At 43.7% G+C, this 19189-nt stretch overlaps 1 protein-coding gene across 1 annotated transcript; it reads right to left on the bottom strand.

The window, feature by feature from the left end:
• Positions 1-324: 324 nt before the first annotated feature.
• On the bottom strand, positions 325-11844 carry LOC306978613 (G-protein coupled receptor 26-like; the record flags this gene model as incomplete). The annotated part of the gene is made up of 3 exons (XM_079577259.1): positions 10996-11844; positions 6202-6315; positions 325-547 (listed from the first exon to the last, which is right to left on the bottom strand). Exons 1-3 carry the CDS (start codon positions 11688-11690, stop codon positions 325-327), a joined length of 1032 nt encoding a protein of 343 aa, XP_079433385.1. The 5' UTR covers positions 11691-11844.
• Between the last annotated feature and the right edge of the window lie 7345 nt (positions 11845-19189).

Here is a 19189-nt window from a genome sequence, read left to right as displayed (position 1 = left end):
TGGATCTACATTAGGTATATGGCTGCTATTCAAAACCAAGAGCTGAGTTTTGAGTGTTTTGTTCCGGTGAAAGAAGAGCTTATTTCCCACGGTTCGCAGCACATATTATCGCTGAGAGGGAAAGAGCCGGATGACCCTTCGTCTCCTTCTCTCTGGTTTCCAACAGTCAGAGCATTTTGAAGCCGACGCAGCAAAACAGAGACTCCTCAGCTCGTGACACAGTGCACTTCAGCCGGAGCTCCCGACCTAACAGAAGCCCTTACTTTAAATTACAGGTAAATAAATAAGGATCCGCTCACTGGTCAGTCCCCGGTCGGTCCCTGGTCAGTCCTGCGTGGGAGGGCCGGTCTCCCCGTAGCTCCTCCGTGAGGCGTTCAGGGACCTCCTCTTCAGCAGCCGGTTGACGATGTCGCCGCACGTCTGCCTGTACTGGTGCCGCAGGAGCGAGTACACGAAGGGGTCGCAGGCCGCCTTGCTGTAGGCCAGGAGCTTGGAGACCAGGCCCCAGAGCGGGTGGATGGGCACGGCCGGGAACAGCTCCACCAACCTGGGGGAGGAGGAGCGGCAGGATTACGGAGGGGGAGTGAATGCACCATTTTAAAACACTCATCTGTGGACCTAAGTGCCCAATACTAGCAGTGTTAATTTTGACAACATATTTTATTTTAGTTTTAGTCTTTGTCTTTTGACTAAAATGTAGTTAAAAAAAAAAACTTTTCAATTTTAGTGTAGTTTTAGTCGACTAAAATTGCATGTCAATTTAGTCGACTAATATTAAGACTAATTTAGTTGACTTATATTTATAATATTCATTATAATCATATTTAATTGTGGTCCTCGACTTCATGGAGCTTCTTCACATGAATAAAGCACAAACCTGTTTATTTGGCGGTGAATTTAAATGAGGCTTTTTCAGACGGTCAGTAGAAGTTTGGAATTATTTCAGTCTCTCCCTTTCATTTTTATTTAGTCCTATTTTAGTCGACTAAAATATCTGGACATTTTAGTCATAGTTTTAGTGTCGTGAGAAATGTTTAATTTAGTTTTAATCCAATTTTTGTCGTCAAAAATATCCCTTTGACTAAAATAAGACTAAATATTTTAGTCGACGAAATTAACACTGAATACTAGGGCTGGGTACTGCTTTTTTCAATACCAGTACTTTAACGATACTTGGTTTTCCATAACGATACCTGAACGATACTTTTTCCCAATATCTATACTAAAATATCTGCCATCTGGAATCAGAAAACAGAACAATAATGTGTGGAAGATCTGCACATTTACAACATCAGGTTTATCTCCAATATCAAGGAATGTTTGGAAAATGGGAAATCCTTTAGGAAAAAAATAAATAAATATTTAGCGAAACCATTGATATAATATAGTAAAGATGAGCGGGTCCCATTCAGCCCCATTCATTGAAAAAGGTTCTCAAGTCCAGTGTGAACCTTAATGGCCGCTCTGTCTCTTCCTACGCAGCCTGTTCCTTAAAAGGGCAAAAAAGTCTGCACTGGAAATGCTTCCAATTTTCGGGCTTTTGAACAAAAACCAGTGTGGTTAAAAGTATTTCACCTGCCCCAGCGTGGTCACATGGGTCACATGGGTCACATGGGTCATAGCGACATTTAGAAAAAGAAAAACTCTTAAGCCGTTCTTGGGACGTTTGAAGTCCCATTAGAATCAATGTTCCCAAGTGTCTCTTGGAGTCGCCCCTGGCCACCAGGGGGCGGTATTACAGCAACGTCAGCTCCCCATGATGAGGACCATAGAGAGGTGCGTTCCTCGCCCATTGAGGGAAATGGAGACAGTTGAGGGGGGCTTATACATGTTAACAATGATTAGTAAACTGTGTAAATGCGGTTTTATTACACAGTAAAGTTACAATTTTATTACATTATGAACAGTTATTACAAAATGTGGCTTAACAGGGGCAGGTGAGGGTGAGGCGTGTGTTTGGGATGAGGCGGGGGAGGGTGTTGAGTCTACTTCTGCGGGACAAAGTTAGCTCGCTGTTTCAAAGGTGGCCCATCCAGCGATACCATGTGGGAATGCAACAATTCTGGTCCAGCAAAATGGAGTCGCTGAGGACGGAGAAAGAGTGGGTCTGACGATAATAATCTCAAACACATCCTTCTCACTGTCTTACACTTAGAACATGGGTTGGTGAATACAATATAAATCTAAAACAGCTGAAAGGAAAGATCCCGTAGTTTCACTTCCTGATTTTGAAGCGATCTCACTCTCATGTGATCCTGTAATAATGCATAATTATAATCCCATTAATGTGTGACTGGGTTTGTGGACACAGGGCAGTGACTCCTAATCCCTGATCCGACCGCGTCACCGTGTTTCATCTGGTGCCAAAATCTGGTCCGAAACTGTCCACAATCCTCTTTGAGTCCACTCTGTCTGATTACCCCGAGCTCTGACCTTGTGTTTTAAACTGTCCTCGAGTCCGGCTCCATCGGTATTCAACGCGGAAGTGCTGCACTTTAGAAAAGGAACAAAAACACGACCAAAGAGTGATCAGAAAGCAACACATAAATCAACAAGAACGCCACGGAAGAGCGGCGAAAAGTGAGCAAAGAGACCGGGCTCCAGGTGCAGTAAACACTTTCAGTTTATGTGAAATAAAACGTATTAGCACTTATTTTTATGTATTTGTTGGGATCCACTGGTCTGCAAGATAATATAGAAAAAAAGGGGGAAATTGGGGGAAAGAAATAGGGGAAAGGTTGAAAAAGTAGTAAAAATAAATAAATAAATAAAAATTGGGAAAAGATGGAATCAAAAGGGAGAAAGTTAGGGAGAAAAAAAAAGTTGTAAAAACAAAAAAAATGGGAAAAATTTGGGGGAAATTGGAAAAAAAAATGTGAAGAAATTGGGAAAAGTTGTAAAAAAAAAAGAAAAAGAAAAAATTGGAGAAAAGTGGAAAAAGTTAACCCATTTTTTTTGTGAAAAACTGAAAACAAATGGGGGGAAAAAAATTAAACATGAGACAAAATTGGGGGAAAGAAATAGGGGAAAAGTTTCCAAAAAGTAGAAAAAAAATTGATTAAAAAATGGGGAAAAATTGAATCAAATGGGACAAAATTAGGGAAAAAATGAAAAAGTTGTAGAATGAAAAATGGGAAAAATTAGGGGGAAATTAGAAAAAGGATTGAGGAGAAAAAAATCAGAGACATGTGGGGAAAAAATGGGAAAAAATAGGAGAAAAAAAACTCATTGGGGGAAAAGTGGAAAAAGTTGTAAAATAATGGACACATTTTTAGTGAAAAACTGAAAACAAATGGGGGAAGACAAAGGGGGGAAAAATTGAAACATGGGACAAAATTGGGGGAAAGAAATTGGGGAAAAGTTGTAAAAAGTAGCAAAAAAAATAGATTAAAAAATGGAATCAAATGGGACAAAATTAGGGAGAAAATGAAAAAGTTGCAAAACAAAAAATGGGAAAAATTGGGGGGAAATTGGAAAAAGGATTGAGGAAAAAAATCAGAAACATGTGGGGAAAAAAAGTATGAAACATGGGACAAAATTGAGGGAAAGAAGGAAAAGCTGTAAAAAAAAAAACAAATGGAAAAAAAAGGAATCAATTTGGACAAAATTAGGGAGAACATAAAAAAAAGAAAATTTGTAAAAAAAAAAAATGGGGGAAAAAACATATGAGACTCAATTGGAGGAAAAATATAGGGGAAAAGTTATAAAATAATAATCTGGGGGAACAATGTGGATAAAGGTCCATTATCTTTATGGCACGGTAAAGCACTATAAATGTAGACCTTTACGGCACATTTCTGCATATTCCAAAATATCGCATCATCATTATCGAGAAAGTCTCCAAAAAATATTGAGATATTCATTAGTGTCGACATCGCCCAGTGTTTTCTGCAGCAACTTTTACTCATATTGGGGAAATGTGTCGGCTAAACTCCGCCATCTTCACTTGAATCGATAGAGGCGGGATTTTGAGTAAATGCAGCGAAGTCCCCCCGCCTCTGCTCACTCTGCTCACTCTCCTCACTCTCCTCACTCGGCCGTGTGGGTGAAGCGTCTGGTCTGATTCCTCGTCTCTGTGTGAGTCTGATGGATCCGCGGGTCTTAAATAATGTGCACAGGCAGCAGCTCCGGGAGAGCGGTGTTAGTTATCACCCTGTCAGCCGCTCTGCTCCGGGACAGACGGGGAGACTGGAGTCCAGACCGGAGAGATCCACACACAGGGACGAGGACCGAGAACTAGACCAGGACTAGGGCTACAGGAGACTGGGTATAGGTATCACACTCAGTCTCCGCCTTGGCACAATAACAACCTGTGTGTGCACAATCATTTCTCAAAGGTTTCATGGCCTGGACAGTGACTCCGGATGGGCCCGTGCAGTTCCCGATAAGATTAGATTAGATTAGATAAACTTTATTCGCCCCAGTGGGAAATTTGTCTGAACAACTAAACAAAAAGTGCCACATCTGCAGTGTCTCCATTAGACTTTGTTAATAAAAGTGTCCCAGAGAAGCGTCCACTTAAAACATGATGTACGGCTCAGAAGTGGAACAAAGCAGTATTGAAATGATACAAGGCTCTTTCAAACTGTCAGTGTAATGCTTTTAATGGCCAAATGCCACAAACGCAGAACATTTCGTTTCATTTGTCAGCGTTTCATCAAACAGAGGAAAGAGAATTGGACAAAACGAGCAACTTTTGAGCAAAAAATGTGGTCAAATTCAGCTCAAACTGCAAGTTAAAGACCATCATCGTGGTGTTTTCAATTAATCCAGTGAATTCTCAGTAATTCTCCAACAAATGTAGATTTGAAGTATAAATCTTACTTAACACATTGAGTGCCGTATAGGTAAAAAAAAAAAGTAGTTAGTTTATTTCACAATTTCGCACATACAATCAGGTAATTCAACTTATAACCCATCAAGAAATGCTACATTGTGAAAATGGACGCCCAAAAAGCTAAAAGTTTATCAACATGGGTCCATAACCCACCACCCTGGTTATTATTATTACAAAACTAGACTCTCTAATACACCTGATGTGTGGTTTCGGCAGCTCTGTGATGAACAGAAGTGAAATAAATGATGTTAAAAACAAGTGAAAAATCACAATCTGGACATTTTATTTATATTGGTGCATTTCTTTTCTTTTTTCTTTTTCTTTTTAGTCTGAGGGGGTGTGGTGTTAGTCTGAGGGGGCGTGGTGTTAGTCTGAGGGGGCGTGGTGTTAGTCTGAGTTTTTAAATGGTTAAAATCGGTCCAAGGATGACTGAGAAACATCCTGTTAAAGTCTTCAATCCAGAACCAGGATGTTTAAACGCACACGCCATAAAAAGAGATCGAGAACACGCGTGTTTCAAAACATGTCAACAATGTTGTCCTTGAAAATTTACTTGAATTTGAGATATTTAGGCATTTGCTTCTTCACATAACGTTAGTGTCTGGGGAGAGAGGAGTTAATCAGAAAGGAGAGAGATTCATCAAACACACATTATCTCAGAATCTAGAAAAAAATCTGTGATTTTGATCAAAACTAGCCTCTGTTTAGCTTAGATTTCTCAGGAACCGAGGCACGTAGAATTAAACTGTTTTCAACTACGGAGAGTTTAGAGTCTCACCTTTAAAACGAGCCATAACTATAACACAGAATACACTGTGGTGCTACAAATATCATGAAAAATGGTCTGGATTGTTGGCACTCTACAGATAAATCCCCAAAACAGCACAGCCTCAATGTGTTAATGCTTTTTAATGCAATTTAAGGTGTCTAGTTTGGCTAATTTTATCCAATGGCTTTTCAGGCTTTTTAATGCCCCATGAAAACCCTGTTGGAAGTTTGTGTGGTGGGTGGCGATATGTGCGGCTTTGAGTTTATCCGCGCTCTTTAATACTGGGATCATTGATATATTCAGGACATGGACAGTGTTTAACTCACAGTGGGACAAAGAGCTTAATAAGATGCACATGTCTGCACGCGATGTGAATGTAAAGAAGAGGAAGTGCTCATTGTAGCCTCTGTAGTCAAACTTTATTCCCATGTGGGTATCATTGAACTTTTGACCCCGCCCTCCCCATGGCTGGATGTGATTAGCATGAAAAATGTTGGACCAGCTCATTCCTTTAGTGCGGGTTTCCCTTTGCATTGAGCCCCTGCAGTTTCCAGAAGTGTCTCTGTCTGTGTAAAGAACTTAAAGTCATGTTCACCTGGTGACGACGTAAGGGGTGAAGCAGATCATGAACGTCCCGATGAAGGTGCTGATTTTGTGGGTGGCTCTCTGCCTCCTCCTCCTCTGCTCCTCCAGACAGCGCTCGCGGACACTGCAACAGCTCAGCGTTAGAAACATCTCAACAATGACACGGATCCTGACTCTGCCTCTGACTCTGCTGGTCCGAGAGTTTCCCGATCATGGGCTTTATTTCTAATATAAATGATCGAGGAAACAGTTTTTCTTGTAAATAATCCCATATCACAGGAATACTCTGCTCATCATTTAGATCTTTATTGCTTCCAACGGCTGTGTCTCCCTCTGGTCAAAAGCCACCAATCCATCTTTTATTGTCCATTTCATTCTTGGCATTTTCATGTTTTGTCTCATTTCCTTCCTGCGTTCAAATAGAAATACCAGCGTATACTAGAAGCGCTCACGGCCAGGTTTCTGGGTCCCAGATCGCGCGTTACCCGGGTCTCAACAGGCGGGTCAGGGCCCGAAACTGGAACCAGACTCAGAGGGTTGCGAGACTTTCCAAGAAAAACATTTCTTTCTATATTTAAAGGCCCTATACCTGATCATTCTAAAACAAACAATGAAAGAGGAAGCCGGAGTTGTGTCCAAACCCCTTCCCTAACTTTAATAACTCACTCTTCACAGGGATGAGGGTCACCTTTAGTAAGTCAGTAGTTCTTTATTTCTTTATTTACAAAGTGCTTTACAGTGGACAACAACAAAATACAAATAATAAAACCTGCAAAAATATGCATTCATAGAGGCAGCTCTGTTGGCATTGGAAAGCCTCTTTAAACAGATGAGTCTTAAAGCAGAACTACGTAACTTGTTTACCTTAATAAATCCTTTCCGTTGTCCCTGTGGGGGTAATACAAGTGTTAATGGAATGATGGGGGGGGGGGTCTTTCATCTCCCCCTGGTGTCTCTGGCCAGAAAACCACAATTGCAACTTGACTGCCACCGGACCGGAGCCACCAATACATTAGGGCTGAAACAACTATCGATTAATCGATTAACACAGACTAAAATAGAGCAAAAAAGACATAACAATTATGTACTTTGTTTTTAAAGTCAGGGTCTGCAGTGTTTTGTACATTATAAATTTCATAAATATCTGTCTTTGTCTCGTCCAATCAGAAAGCAGAATTAGCACCTCCTACAAACGTTTACTTTAAGTTTACTCCATCAACATGTCCACAAGCGGCGCCACTTTAGAAATACAATTTCCATGCACCTTTCACAGCCAAGCCATTAATCGATTAATCGTAAAAATAATCGGTAGATTAATCGATTATCAAAATAATCGTTAGTTGCAGCCCTACAATACACACTAATAGAATCACGTAGAAGAAGCTAACAGGCTAACGGGCAAAGCTAGCTGCGGGCTAGCACCACTTAAACAGTATTTACAGCCAAGTTTGAGTGAAAAAATAATGATCTCCATTGTGTAATTGGATGAACGATATCCCTCTGTCCCTTTGTCTTTTCTGTCAGCGTAGTATTTACTCTCACGGACAATTAATATGTCAAAAAATCGCAACTTGCTACAACACCTGCAGTTGCACTTATGGCCTCCAGGGGCAAAGAGTTACTTAGTGCTGCTTTAAAGGAACAGGCCACCGTTTTTCCATACTGAGATATGTTCTTACCTGAGCTTAGACGAGTTGATGCGTAACTGTCTGGTCTTTACATGTGCGCTCAGCCACACAAAAACACAAACATGTTGTTAGCATTTAGCCTCTCCTCCTCCTCTATGGGGCCAAACGGGGGTGAAGTTAGAAGCGACCAAGCTCTTCCATGTTTCCCTTATTTAAATACAGTTACTGAGCAGTTACATGATTCAAGTCTAGTCACACAAAAACAAGCTTGTCTGAGCGCACGTGTAAAGACCAGACAGGTCCACATCAACTCGTCTAAGCTCAGGTAAGAACATATCTCATGATGGAAAAAGCTGCTTTTCAAAAGTCTCCACAGAATCAAGGGAGCACATGGACAGAGGAAGTTCATTCCAGAGATGAGAATTCGTTAAAGGACCTGTCTCCTCAGATTTGTAACAGGTTGGAGGAGGTTTTGACCTGAGGAGATCAGACTCAGGGCTGGATTTGGTCAGTGAGCCTGTCCGTGAAGCGCCCTGTTAAAGTTCACTCTGAAGGCAACAGGAAGCCAATGGAGAGACACTACACGTTTCCCACAGATGTCTGAGTTTACAAAATACTAAACAAAATGTGCTCCACTACTAGAACAGCATCATGTTTAGTGCCTTTAAAGGGATATTTCAGGATTTTTGACATGGGGCCTCATTTCCTAGATATCCAGAGTGTTGCTGATTTCTGGAGATATTTTTTTGTAATTCATGCAGTTCTTATGTTTGAAGAGTTTCGTGGCGCTAGGCTAATGCAAGGCTAGTGCATTTCTATGGTATCAGCTAGCCTGCATTAAAAACAGTCTGACCCGCTCCACAGAGCACCTGAGGCAAATCACTTATAACACCAGACTAACCATATAAATGTCTGTGTCTGAATGATCACATTTTGAGGGGCTATTTTCTAGCAGATCACTCCGCCTCTGCATAGCTTAAACAACCACAAAGAAGATGGTGCTCAAATATAAGTGTTTTAAAATGCAAAATGGTTAAAATGATTCTATGGACACAGACATTTATATGGTTAGTCTGGTGTTATAAGTGATTTGCCTCAGGTGCACTGTGGAGCGGGTCAGACTGTTTTTAATGCAGGCTAGCTGATACCATAGACATGCACTAGCCTAGCATTAGCCTAGCGCCACGAAACTCTTCAAACATAAGAACTGCAATAATTACCAAAAAAAATATCTCCAGAAATCTGCAACACTCTGGATAACTAGGAAATTAGGCCCTATGTCAAAAATCCTGAAATATCCCTTTAAGGACTGCAAAGTACGCAAACACAGCTGGAGTCTTAAAAACTGAATTTACCGTTACATTTCCCCCCAGTTACCGATGCTTGGTTTACGATGCTGAAACCTGATCGATACGACACTGAAATATTTGTCATCAAGAACCCTAAAACAGAACTATTATGTCATTGTGTTTCAGTGACAGGGAAGTCGCAGTGCACGGGCAGATGCTGCAGTGAAACAGAGGTTTTAAACACGTAAACCAAAGGCATGCTGGGTAATCAGGAGAGTCGGAACCCGGTGACTATTAATAATGAACTCTCACAGTTGTACTACAGGATGAAATAAGCGGAAAGAAAAAAAGGAAGGTGAGGCAAAAAAGAAAGAATGAAAGGCAGTCGTGACCAATGTATAAAAAGTACAAACATAATATACATAATATAAATATTTTTTTCATTTGCATAACTCGTGCCAGGCCTAGATCATGTGGGTCGCAGCCGAAGTGAAAAGAGTGTGAACTGATCTCACAACCTGCTGCATTCTATAGGCCTGTGTAATGCCTCATTTGAAAGCTAAGACCTTCAAAACTGATGTAAACTGTTTTGTCGTGGAGTTTATGTTATGGTTTTGTCGCGCTTTTTGTTGCGTTTTCTTTGCGTTTTGGTTTACAGCCTATAGGCCGGTCAGTGCCAGTGTGATTTCCCTCTATATTTTTTAAACAGAGGGAGATCAGTCTGGAAACCCCGCCCCCGGTGACGGCATCAGAAAAATCAAAACAATCCCGTGCAATCAGATTCACTTATTTGCGTCACGTGTTGTTCATGAGTAGCGTCAGTCACGGGACCCGGAAGTCCCTCAATACCAAACGACGGTAAATGATCTAAAATACATCGACAGTAAGTGAGTTTCGTGATTCATGATCCTGCTCAAATATTAGCCTAATGCTAAACCACTAATAACACTTCATCAATGGCAGACACCTGATTGGTTGACTCCACTTCCTGTTTGCCTGTCTGACGCTGCCGGTCACCAGACTCAATCGCTGCTACAGGCTAGGTCCAGGGGCGGACTGGCCATATGTCCATTCTGGAAGAGCACAGAAGGGCCTCCAGTCCCGCCTCAACTGAGCTTTACCCAAATCTAAAAGCTAAAAAGAAAAGCATAAAAATAGCGAGAAAAAGAGGATGAAAACAGGAGAAAAACACGGACAAAAAAACAAAACAAAAAATGATAGAAAAATAATTAAAAAACAAAAACAAAAATATGACAAAAATGTGGCGACGTGACGAAAAGTTTCCATCACTTTTGTGGGTCTTAGCTTTCAAATGAGGCGTTACATTGTTGATCTCGAGAAGCTTTTAGATTTGGGTAAAGCCCAGTATAAAAAAACATGAATCTAAAAGGAATTCCGTGGAGTATGGTGTACCACAAGGTTCAATTTTGGGACCATTATTATTTATTATTTATATAAATGATTTTGCTTCTGTTTCTACGACCACCTTTCCCGTTCTTTTTGCTGATGATACCGATCAAAAAAATAATAATAAAAAGCCGAACTGGGGAAAATGCACTCGTTGATGTTAAGGCGGGTGGTAAGAGGTTAAAATATGTATTTGTGGAAGTGCACAATTACGCTAATTTGAAAGCTAAGACTTTCTGAAAATATGTGTAAGCTCTGTGTGAGTAAAACACAACTCACAGGCTGTGGATGGCAGGGAACTGGCTAATGCTCCATCTCTTGCTAGAAGCTCGAGGGCCAACACAAATGCGTGTGAGGGCCGCGTTTGGCCCCGGGGACACACTTTGGACATAGACTTTGCACCTGCGCCTTTGTTTCGCCTGTTTCACCTGATTCTTACTAAAGTTTGGCATCAGTTTAAGCCCTGACCGCCTCTCTTACCTCGGGTGTATGTCCACGAGCAGCACGAGCGTCTGCATGGTGATGACGTCGATCCTCTTGCAGTGGAACCGCGCCACTTTCAGCACCTTGAGGTACGTGACGCACAGCACGACGCACGAGAGCAGGAAGGTGCACGCGTGGAACAGCACCGTGAACGCGGCGAACTGCGCCCAGCTGGTCCCGCTCCCGCTGCCCCCGCCGTGCGCCCTCGGGCTCGCCAGCGTGCACGAGGCGTACAGCCGGTGGTACCCGACGAGCGAGAGGCAGGTGGCGGCCGCGGAGAAGGACACGGAGTGCGCCCACGTGTAGCCGAGCACCAGCAGCGCGTCCCGGTGGCGCATTTTGGAGTGGTAGCGCAGGGGGAACACCACGGCCACCCAGCGGTCGATGCTCAGCGCCGCCATGCTCAACATCGAGTTCGTGGATAAGAAGGTGTCCAGGAACCCCGCGGCTTGGCACAGCGCGTCCCCGCCCGGCTGCGCGCGGCTCACGACCCCCACCAGAGTCAGGGGCATGTTGGACACGGTCAGCATCACGTTGCAGAAGGTGAGGTTGAGGGTGAAGAGCCCCGGCGCCTGCTTCCTGATCTCCGGGTTGTACAGAAAGCACACGAAAACCAGGAGGTTGGAGAGCAAACTCACCGCGATGATGGCGACCATGAATGCGCAAACAGCGATCTCCGCAACGTCCATCATGCGCCGCGAAAGCACCGCTCAGATCCCGCTACTTTTCATGCTCCGGGGGTCGTCTCTGTACATCCCCCGCTGCGTCCATCCATGAGTGCTTTTCGAAGACGTTCAAAGTCGGGAATTCCGCGCGGTTTTCCCTCCGTTACGCACCGCGCGCTCCAAAAAACGGCATAATCCACACGCGTAAAGGCGAAATGTGTAAAGTCCAAGTCGCGGCGCACGAGAGGCTCCGTCCTCGTGCTCTGGGGGGTGAGATGTGGATGCGCGTTGGTCTGTGCGCTCGAGGCAGCATCCCCCCCTCCCCGCGCGCGTAATACGGCGGCTTTACGCACACACTTGGCATCATCGTCGATCCATCACCTCTCAGTTTAGAGGTTTCACTGTGAGGAGATTAAATCAGGAGTGAACCAGAGTTAGTGTGAAATGTTTAGTCTGGAAAAACTTCTATTGTTCAGTCCAAGAAAGTTTGAAATCTGGTCTGTAGGAGCTTCTGTGGAGACATTGTCGCACCGATGTGAGAAGATGGTGCTTGAAGTTACAATTTCTCATGGACCCTAAGATCTATCACGAAACATTGAACTGAGGCAATAATTAAACAGGAATATGAGGTAGTTTCCAAGTTAAAGTTCCTGTGTGAAAGTGCATATGGCAGGTTTTAATGCGTTTGTTAATAAGACTTCCTGTATTGAGATGGATGGCATCTGTTGTCAGGAATAATTATTTTTTCTCGATGAAGCAGAAAATCAATGATGATGAAATGTTGTGCAGGAAAGATGTTTTTCATTTTTAAGCTAATGACAGACAGGGTTAGTCAGACTCATTTCCCATTGGTCGCACGGCAACAGTTTAAAGGGGGGGTATTATGCAAAATCAACTTTTTCAAGCTTTACATCATGTTATTATGTCATTCCCTCATTAAAAACATGCCTGAAGTGTTGCCTTGGCACATTCACGTATTTTTGAGTAATCTGTAAAAACTCTTGTAACAGTGCGAGCTGTCTATATTGCTCCGCCCGTCAGCTGGGGGCGCCATATAAAAGGGCACAGCCTACCTGCGTTCGACCTCTGACCTCTTGTTCTTCCGTCAGTCTGCTTGGTGTGGAGGTGGTGTAGCTTCGGGCTCTCGTGAGCAGGTAAAAACCAAAACAATACTTTAGCGTGACTTCCCTCAGGATTGTTAGTCCTAAACCGAGCCCTGTGTTTGGTGCAGCTATGGGTCTGGGGTGCGCTTCAGGTGCAGTGCGAGATGGCGGTGCTGTAGGTGGGAGGTGTGGTTCCCCACGGGCCAGTACGCGAAGCATGACGTCCCCGCGTGAATGATGGATCCAAAAGCGGTATGTGCGCTGCACATGTGTAACGTAGACCAGCGTAGGTTTAGAGGCTAACACTATAAATCTATAGGAAACATTCAAGGCGCCTGCATAACAACAACCACCACTGCTGCTTTGTGGACCCGGACGTGATGCCGAAGAGTGTCTCTGTGAACTGTGAAACGACGAGGAAACGGGATAAGCGGATGTTTGCCATCCCTTTTGTTTTTTTTGGTTAAAGACACCAACTGAACTGGAACTGAAACAACTGACGACTGAAACTTAACTTAATTTATTAATCTAGAAAATAAATTGGATAAAATTATTGGAACGACTTGCCTCTTCAATGAACGAACCTGTGGTCCTTTTTTTGTTTAATGTGGTACTGTGCTAAGCTAAAGCCTTCCACTCCGTCACACTCTGATGGCGGCCATTTTAGGGATAGGTTTGCCTGAGTCCTCCTAGGAACGCCCCCACCTCCTGGAGACGCCTCCGAGCTTTCGTCACCAGCCGAGTAACCAACCACTGCTCCTCAGCAGAACCCCCTCCCCACTGATGCCACAGACAGCGTGTGGAGGGGGCGTGTCGGAAAGGCTCAGAGGTTCTTAAAGAGACAGAGGCCTATTTCAAGACATTCACTACAGCCATTTTGAGAGAGACATTTTATACAAGGCAGTTATTCTAATTTACTGCATTTACAGACCAACAGAAGGTTTGGACATCATTGTAGTGTGATATAGACTGGTGCTATGTGATCGAAAAAAGCAGAATACCCCTTTAAAAAGATTTGCCTCTATCTATGTCACTTCCTGTCAGTGTCCAATAAGGAAGTGAAACTATAAACATCACAAAAAAATGTATAAACTAAAGAAAGCTGGGAAAATCCCAACTACAACGGCACCTCCGCTTCACAGCTAGAAGGTCCCAGGTTCGATTCCCACCAGGACATTTACTTTGACCACCTCTGGATTGTGGCTCAAGCAAAAAGTAAAAAAAAAAAACTTCCAATGACAACGGACTGTATCAGTATCATAAAGATTGCTGAGTGGAGATGAAGCACCAGTGGTTACGCAGTCGGTCTTTGCTCCTGTGACTCTGAAGCAGAGAGGACTGTCAGGGAAAAGTGAGGCACTGGGGAGACGGAGGGAGGGAGAGGAGGGAGAGGAGGGAGAGGAAGAGTTATAGCCACTGCAACATACATCTAACACAGCCGTGGAGCAGCAGCGATACTCAGGGGAGAGCACGGACTGGCAGCATGGGACGCCGGGGAAATCTGAAATAAATACGTAAAGGTTTATAAGCCAGTGCTCTCGTTTTGAAGTAAGACGGTCCCCAGTTTCCCCCTTCAACCCAAGACACACACAAGGTGCCAATTCTCCTCAAGCTACTTTACTAAAGTACTGTAGTATAGGCATTTATATGATAGATTGTACCTCTACCACTACAAAGTACTATTTTTTGTGATAAATAAAAGTATTTTCTGGAGCTATTTTTCAAACCCAGAACAACACAACGCTTTGATTCAGTTAACTCCGCCCCCTCTCTTCGCTCACACAGCTTTTGCAGTAGTATAAATACACAGCGAAAAGTGAAGTTACTTCATGATGCAGTTATAAGGGGTTGACATCTGCAACACAGCTTCTTAAAGGAATAGGCCACCGTTTTTACATACTGAGATATGTTCTTACCTTAGCTTTGACGAGTTCTTTAGGACCTGTCTGATCTTCACCCGTGCCTTCAGTCACGTAAACACAGCGCAGACGGCGTTAGCATTTAGCCTCTCCCTCTCTCCACTATAGCTCCAAAACAGGTCAAGATAGAAGCTACCAAGCTCTTCCACGTTTTCCCTATTTAAATATGGTTACGTGAAGTGTTCCACTACAAAGTATAATTACACAAAATTAAACAATGTGGATTTTCTAAGCGGATAAAAGGGGGAACTATAATGTAAGGAGTAATAATACCAGGAGTAGTTCGAAATCCGAGCAGTAATTTTCACTTTACTGTGCGGATGCCAAACTACTCCTGGTATCATTACGCCTTACAATATAGTCCCCCCTTTAACACACTAACACACGCGCTAACACACAAGCTAACACGTGTTCTGATTGACTCACCACCGCTCTGCTCCATCTCTGTTTACATTATGGGACTTGCGTTGGTTATAAAAGTGAATCCACTTTTATTCTGGTGAAAGTTCACAAACAACCATCAGAGACAGTCACAGAAAAACATTATGTTGGTGAAAGTCGCCGAATCCTGGAGAGAAATTCCAACTTTTGGCGAGTGACCTCTTCTTTAGGAAGGTTTAATAAAGTCCTGTAGCGCTTTTCTCCATGTCATGATCGTTAGGTAAGACAAAAGAACAGGCGTGTCCAGAGTAGGTTAGAAAGAGCTCCTTCTTCACAGCTTCCAGTGCAAACATGACGCCCAGGGGTTGCGTTTGTTTTCTCCGCAGCGGCAGCGCTGAGAGGCAGTCCCTTTATTTATTTCTTACAACATAAATAATGAAAAAGCAGTTTTACAAATTAAAATCAGGCTGTAAGCATAGAGTTAAGACATTACGTTACAGACGTCGAGCACTTCTGTTCCGCTGTGACGACACAACTGAGCAACTCACTCGTTCACCAGCAGAGGGCGGATTCAGAGCAGGACTCAGGAGGATTACTGAGAACTGCGTGTATGAAGTCAAAACCACTGTTTGTTTGTTTTTTGATAAGGAAATGGCATATTAAAAGCTCCAAAAAGTCATTTTGCATGATATAGGTCCTTTTAAGAGTTTTTGAGGGTCTGCGCTTTAGCTGAGTCGTGTTTTTGTGGAGAACTTCTTACTTTTTTTTTCTTTTCTTACTTTACTTCTTAATTTGTCCATGTCTCTGGTTCATTTATAAAAGCCTAATAACTCTGGAACAGCAGGTGGCGCTGTGCAGACGTAATACAACTGACTTACTACAGGGACCAAGGTTTGTCCCCATCGTGTTGCTGTACAGAGGGGATTTTTTTCCTTCAATTTTGGATTATTTGGCTTTTCAAATGATCTAAACTCGACTTTATACTTTGGAGTATTATGTTTATGTTTCAAATGCAGAGCACGTTCTGAGCATTAGCACTGCTCAAGTAAAGTAAGGATCCTCAAAGTGTCAGTTAAAGTAAAAAAGGAGGATGGGAGGGCACCTGACACACAGCCACAGCGAAATGACTGACTGAAACCCGGCCTCGTTGGCTATTCCTGGCGCTGACATTTCCCCGCCTTTTTGGTCACGTGACGCGTCGGAGGAGACATTTAATTAGTGACAAATTTAATTAAAAGGAGTTCATGGATCAAACCGGTGTCTGCGCGGTGATAAGGCGGAGACAAAGGGACGGGAAGGAACGTGCTGTCAGCCAACGCCACTGCTCATCTCGGCCTCATGAAATGTGGAGTAAATAGAAGATGTGCCTGTGGAGTTTACATGTTCTCCCCGTGTCTGTTTAGCACAGTCCAGGGGAGACTCGGGAAACTAGAATATTATGAAAAAGTAATTCAACTTAAATGTGAAAGTAATTTGATATAGACTCATGACATGCAAAGTGACTTATACCGAGCCTCCGAAGAGAAGAATTTTCCATGATATCAATTTAAAAAATGATTTTAAACAGGCAAAGCTCTCAATTTACCGATCGATCTACGTTCCCCCCTCACCTATGGTCATGAGATCTGGGTAAAGACCAAAAGGACGAGATCGCGGATACAAGCGGCAGAACAGAGTTTCCTTCGCAGGGTGGCTGGGGGTGAGAAGCTCAGTTAACCGGGAGGAGCTCGGAGTAGGAGTCGCTGCTCCTTCACGTCGAAAGGAGCCAGCTGAGGTGGCTCGGGCATCTGTTCCGGATGCCTCCTGGTCGTCTCCCGCGGGAGGTGTTCCAGACATGTCCTAGTGGGACAAGGCCCCGTGGAAGACCCAGGACACGCTGATGGGACTATGTCTCCGAGCTGGCCTGGTGTGGCCTCGGGGTCAGAACAGCTGGAGGAGGTGTGTGTGGATCGGGAAGTCTGGGCATCTCTGCTGAGACTGCTGCCCCCAAGACCCGGCCCCGGATAAAGCGGAAGAAAATAGATGGATGGATTTTAAACAGAGAAATGTGGGCCCTCTGAAAACTATAATCATGTACTTAGTACTTGGTTTGGGCCTTTTTACTTGAATGACTGCCTTAAAGGATCAGGCCACGTTTTTTTCATACTCAGATACATACATACGTACGTACCTGTCAGGTCTTTGTGCCTGTGGAAGGGCGTGGTCGCTTCCAACTTCACCCCCGTTTGGAGATATAACAATACATTGGGAGAGGTCAAATGCTAGCAACATCTTTGGTCTGGTTTTGGTTTGGCGTGACAGAGGGCACACACAAAGACCAGACAGGTACACATCAACTCGTCTAAGCTCAGGTAAGAACATCTTTCAGTTTGGAAAAACCTGTAAAAGATTCTGGAAGGTTCTGGTAACCAAAAGGCTCTGAAAATCAGTATTTGTTCAAAATACAATATATTTGTAACTGTATAATTGAACAGTTATGTTATTAGCCTGATAAACCACACCCACCGAAAGAAGGTGGGTGTGGCCATACACTGTAAACAAGTTGCTGATTGGCGGCTAAGGCCGAACCAATCACGACCGTCAGAGAAATGACAAGGCTATGTCACTCGCTGCACCGCTATGTTGTTCGATAAACATTAACATGAGCCAAAACTAATCATGGATGACGTAGTTGAGGATTTTGCCTCTGCATGAGTTCATATTCACTTCATATTTTTTGAATTGCACTACAGCTGTCGTCACGTCCGCTAATCGCTAATTGGTTTATTTCACTGACAATCTGTGCGCGTTAGGCCCCGCCCCTTCAAACTGCTCCAAGTGCTCCGTGACCAGACTAATTCTCTACGTGGAATGGACAATTAAAAAAGTTCAGCCGTAGCCGCGCCCGCGCCATTAGCTCTGATGCTAACGGCCTGTCAATTCTTCGATTGTAACTAACCCAGCGTTATCACAGGAGGAGCATCGAGCTGTGGAAAGATGAGGAAAATTAGGCACCAAGGTTTAAAGTTGTTTTTAGCGTGTCTTAAGTGCAATGCATTCTATTGGAAAACTAGCTTGTTTTGCCACTCATATATGGAGGCACTGCAGCAATGGCGGCCTCTAGCGTTGCGGTCTTAAAGCAGCACAACCAGCGCCATTGGCTAAGAGGTCACTCAAAAACGGACCAAAAAAGGTCCTTCCCGCGGTGTCGAGCCGCTGGGAGGGGCCACACCCAGGAGCAGATGGAGTGAGGGGCCGGGGGGAGCTGAGGAGTCAACGAGCCATGCACCTGCAGAGAACAGGGGGGACAGGGGGGACAACTCTCTCCTTCATGCTTCTTCTTGCTGCATAGTGAAATGAAATGAAATGTCGCTGGAGACGTGAGCAGATCACGGAGGGAATATTTCACAGCCGAGTTCCCGGTTTGACCGTGATCTGTTTTGACGACGCTGGACAAAAACACCATTAAAAACGTATCGATTTGGGGACGGCGGTCGTTCAGCCGGAAAAGTGTTGTTACACAGGTGACGCTGCCGGCACGAATAATACTGTCCTTAAGGGGAGTTTATGAGGAGCTGCACTTTACTTAAGCAGTATTAATGTGGAGAACTTTCTACTTTTACTCTACTATATTTGAAACATATAATACTTTCTACTCCACTACACTAGTAAAAAATAAAAAAGGCTTTAAAGTAAATTTGTGGCCCTATGCTTTGCTCATTTAAAGAGGGGGTATCACATAGCACCAGTCTATATCACACTACAATGATGACCAAACCTTCTGTTGGTCTGTAAATGCAGTAAATTAGAATAACTGCCTTGTATAAAATTGCTCTCTCAAAATGGCTGTAGTGAATGTCTTGAAATAGGCCTCTGTCTCTTTAAGAACCTCTGAGCCTTTCCGACACGCCCCCTCCACACGCTGTCTGTGGCATCAGTGGGGAGGGGGTTCTGCTGAGGAGCAGTGGTTGGTTACTCGGCTGGTGACGAAAGCTCGGAGGCGTCTCCAGGAGGTGGGGGGCGTTCCTAGGAGGACTCAGGCAAACCTATCCCTAAAATGGCCGCCATCAGAGTTTTTACAGATTACTCAAAAATACGTGAATGTGCCAAGGCAACACTTCAGGCATGTTTTTAATGAGGGAAT

The sequence above is a fragment of the Gobius niger genome, assembly GCF_951799975.1.
Source record: "Gobius niger genome assembly, chromosome: 19".
NCBI lineage: Eukaryota > Metazoa > Chordata > Actinopteri > Gobiiformes > Gobiidae > Gobius > Gobius niger.
The sequence above is the reverse complement of the archived record's forward strand: the minus strand, read 5'-3'. Positions and strand labels throughout refer to the sequence as shown.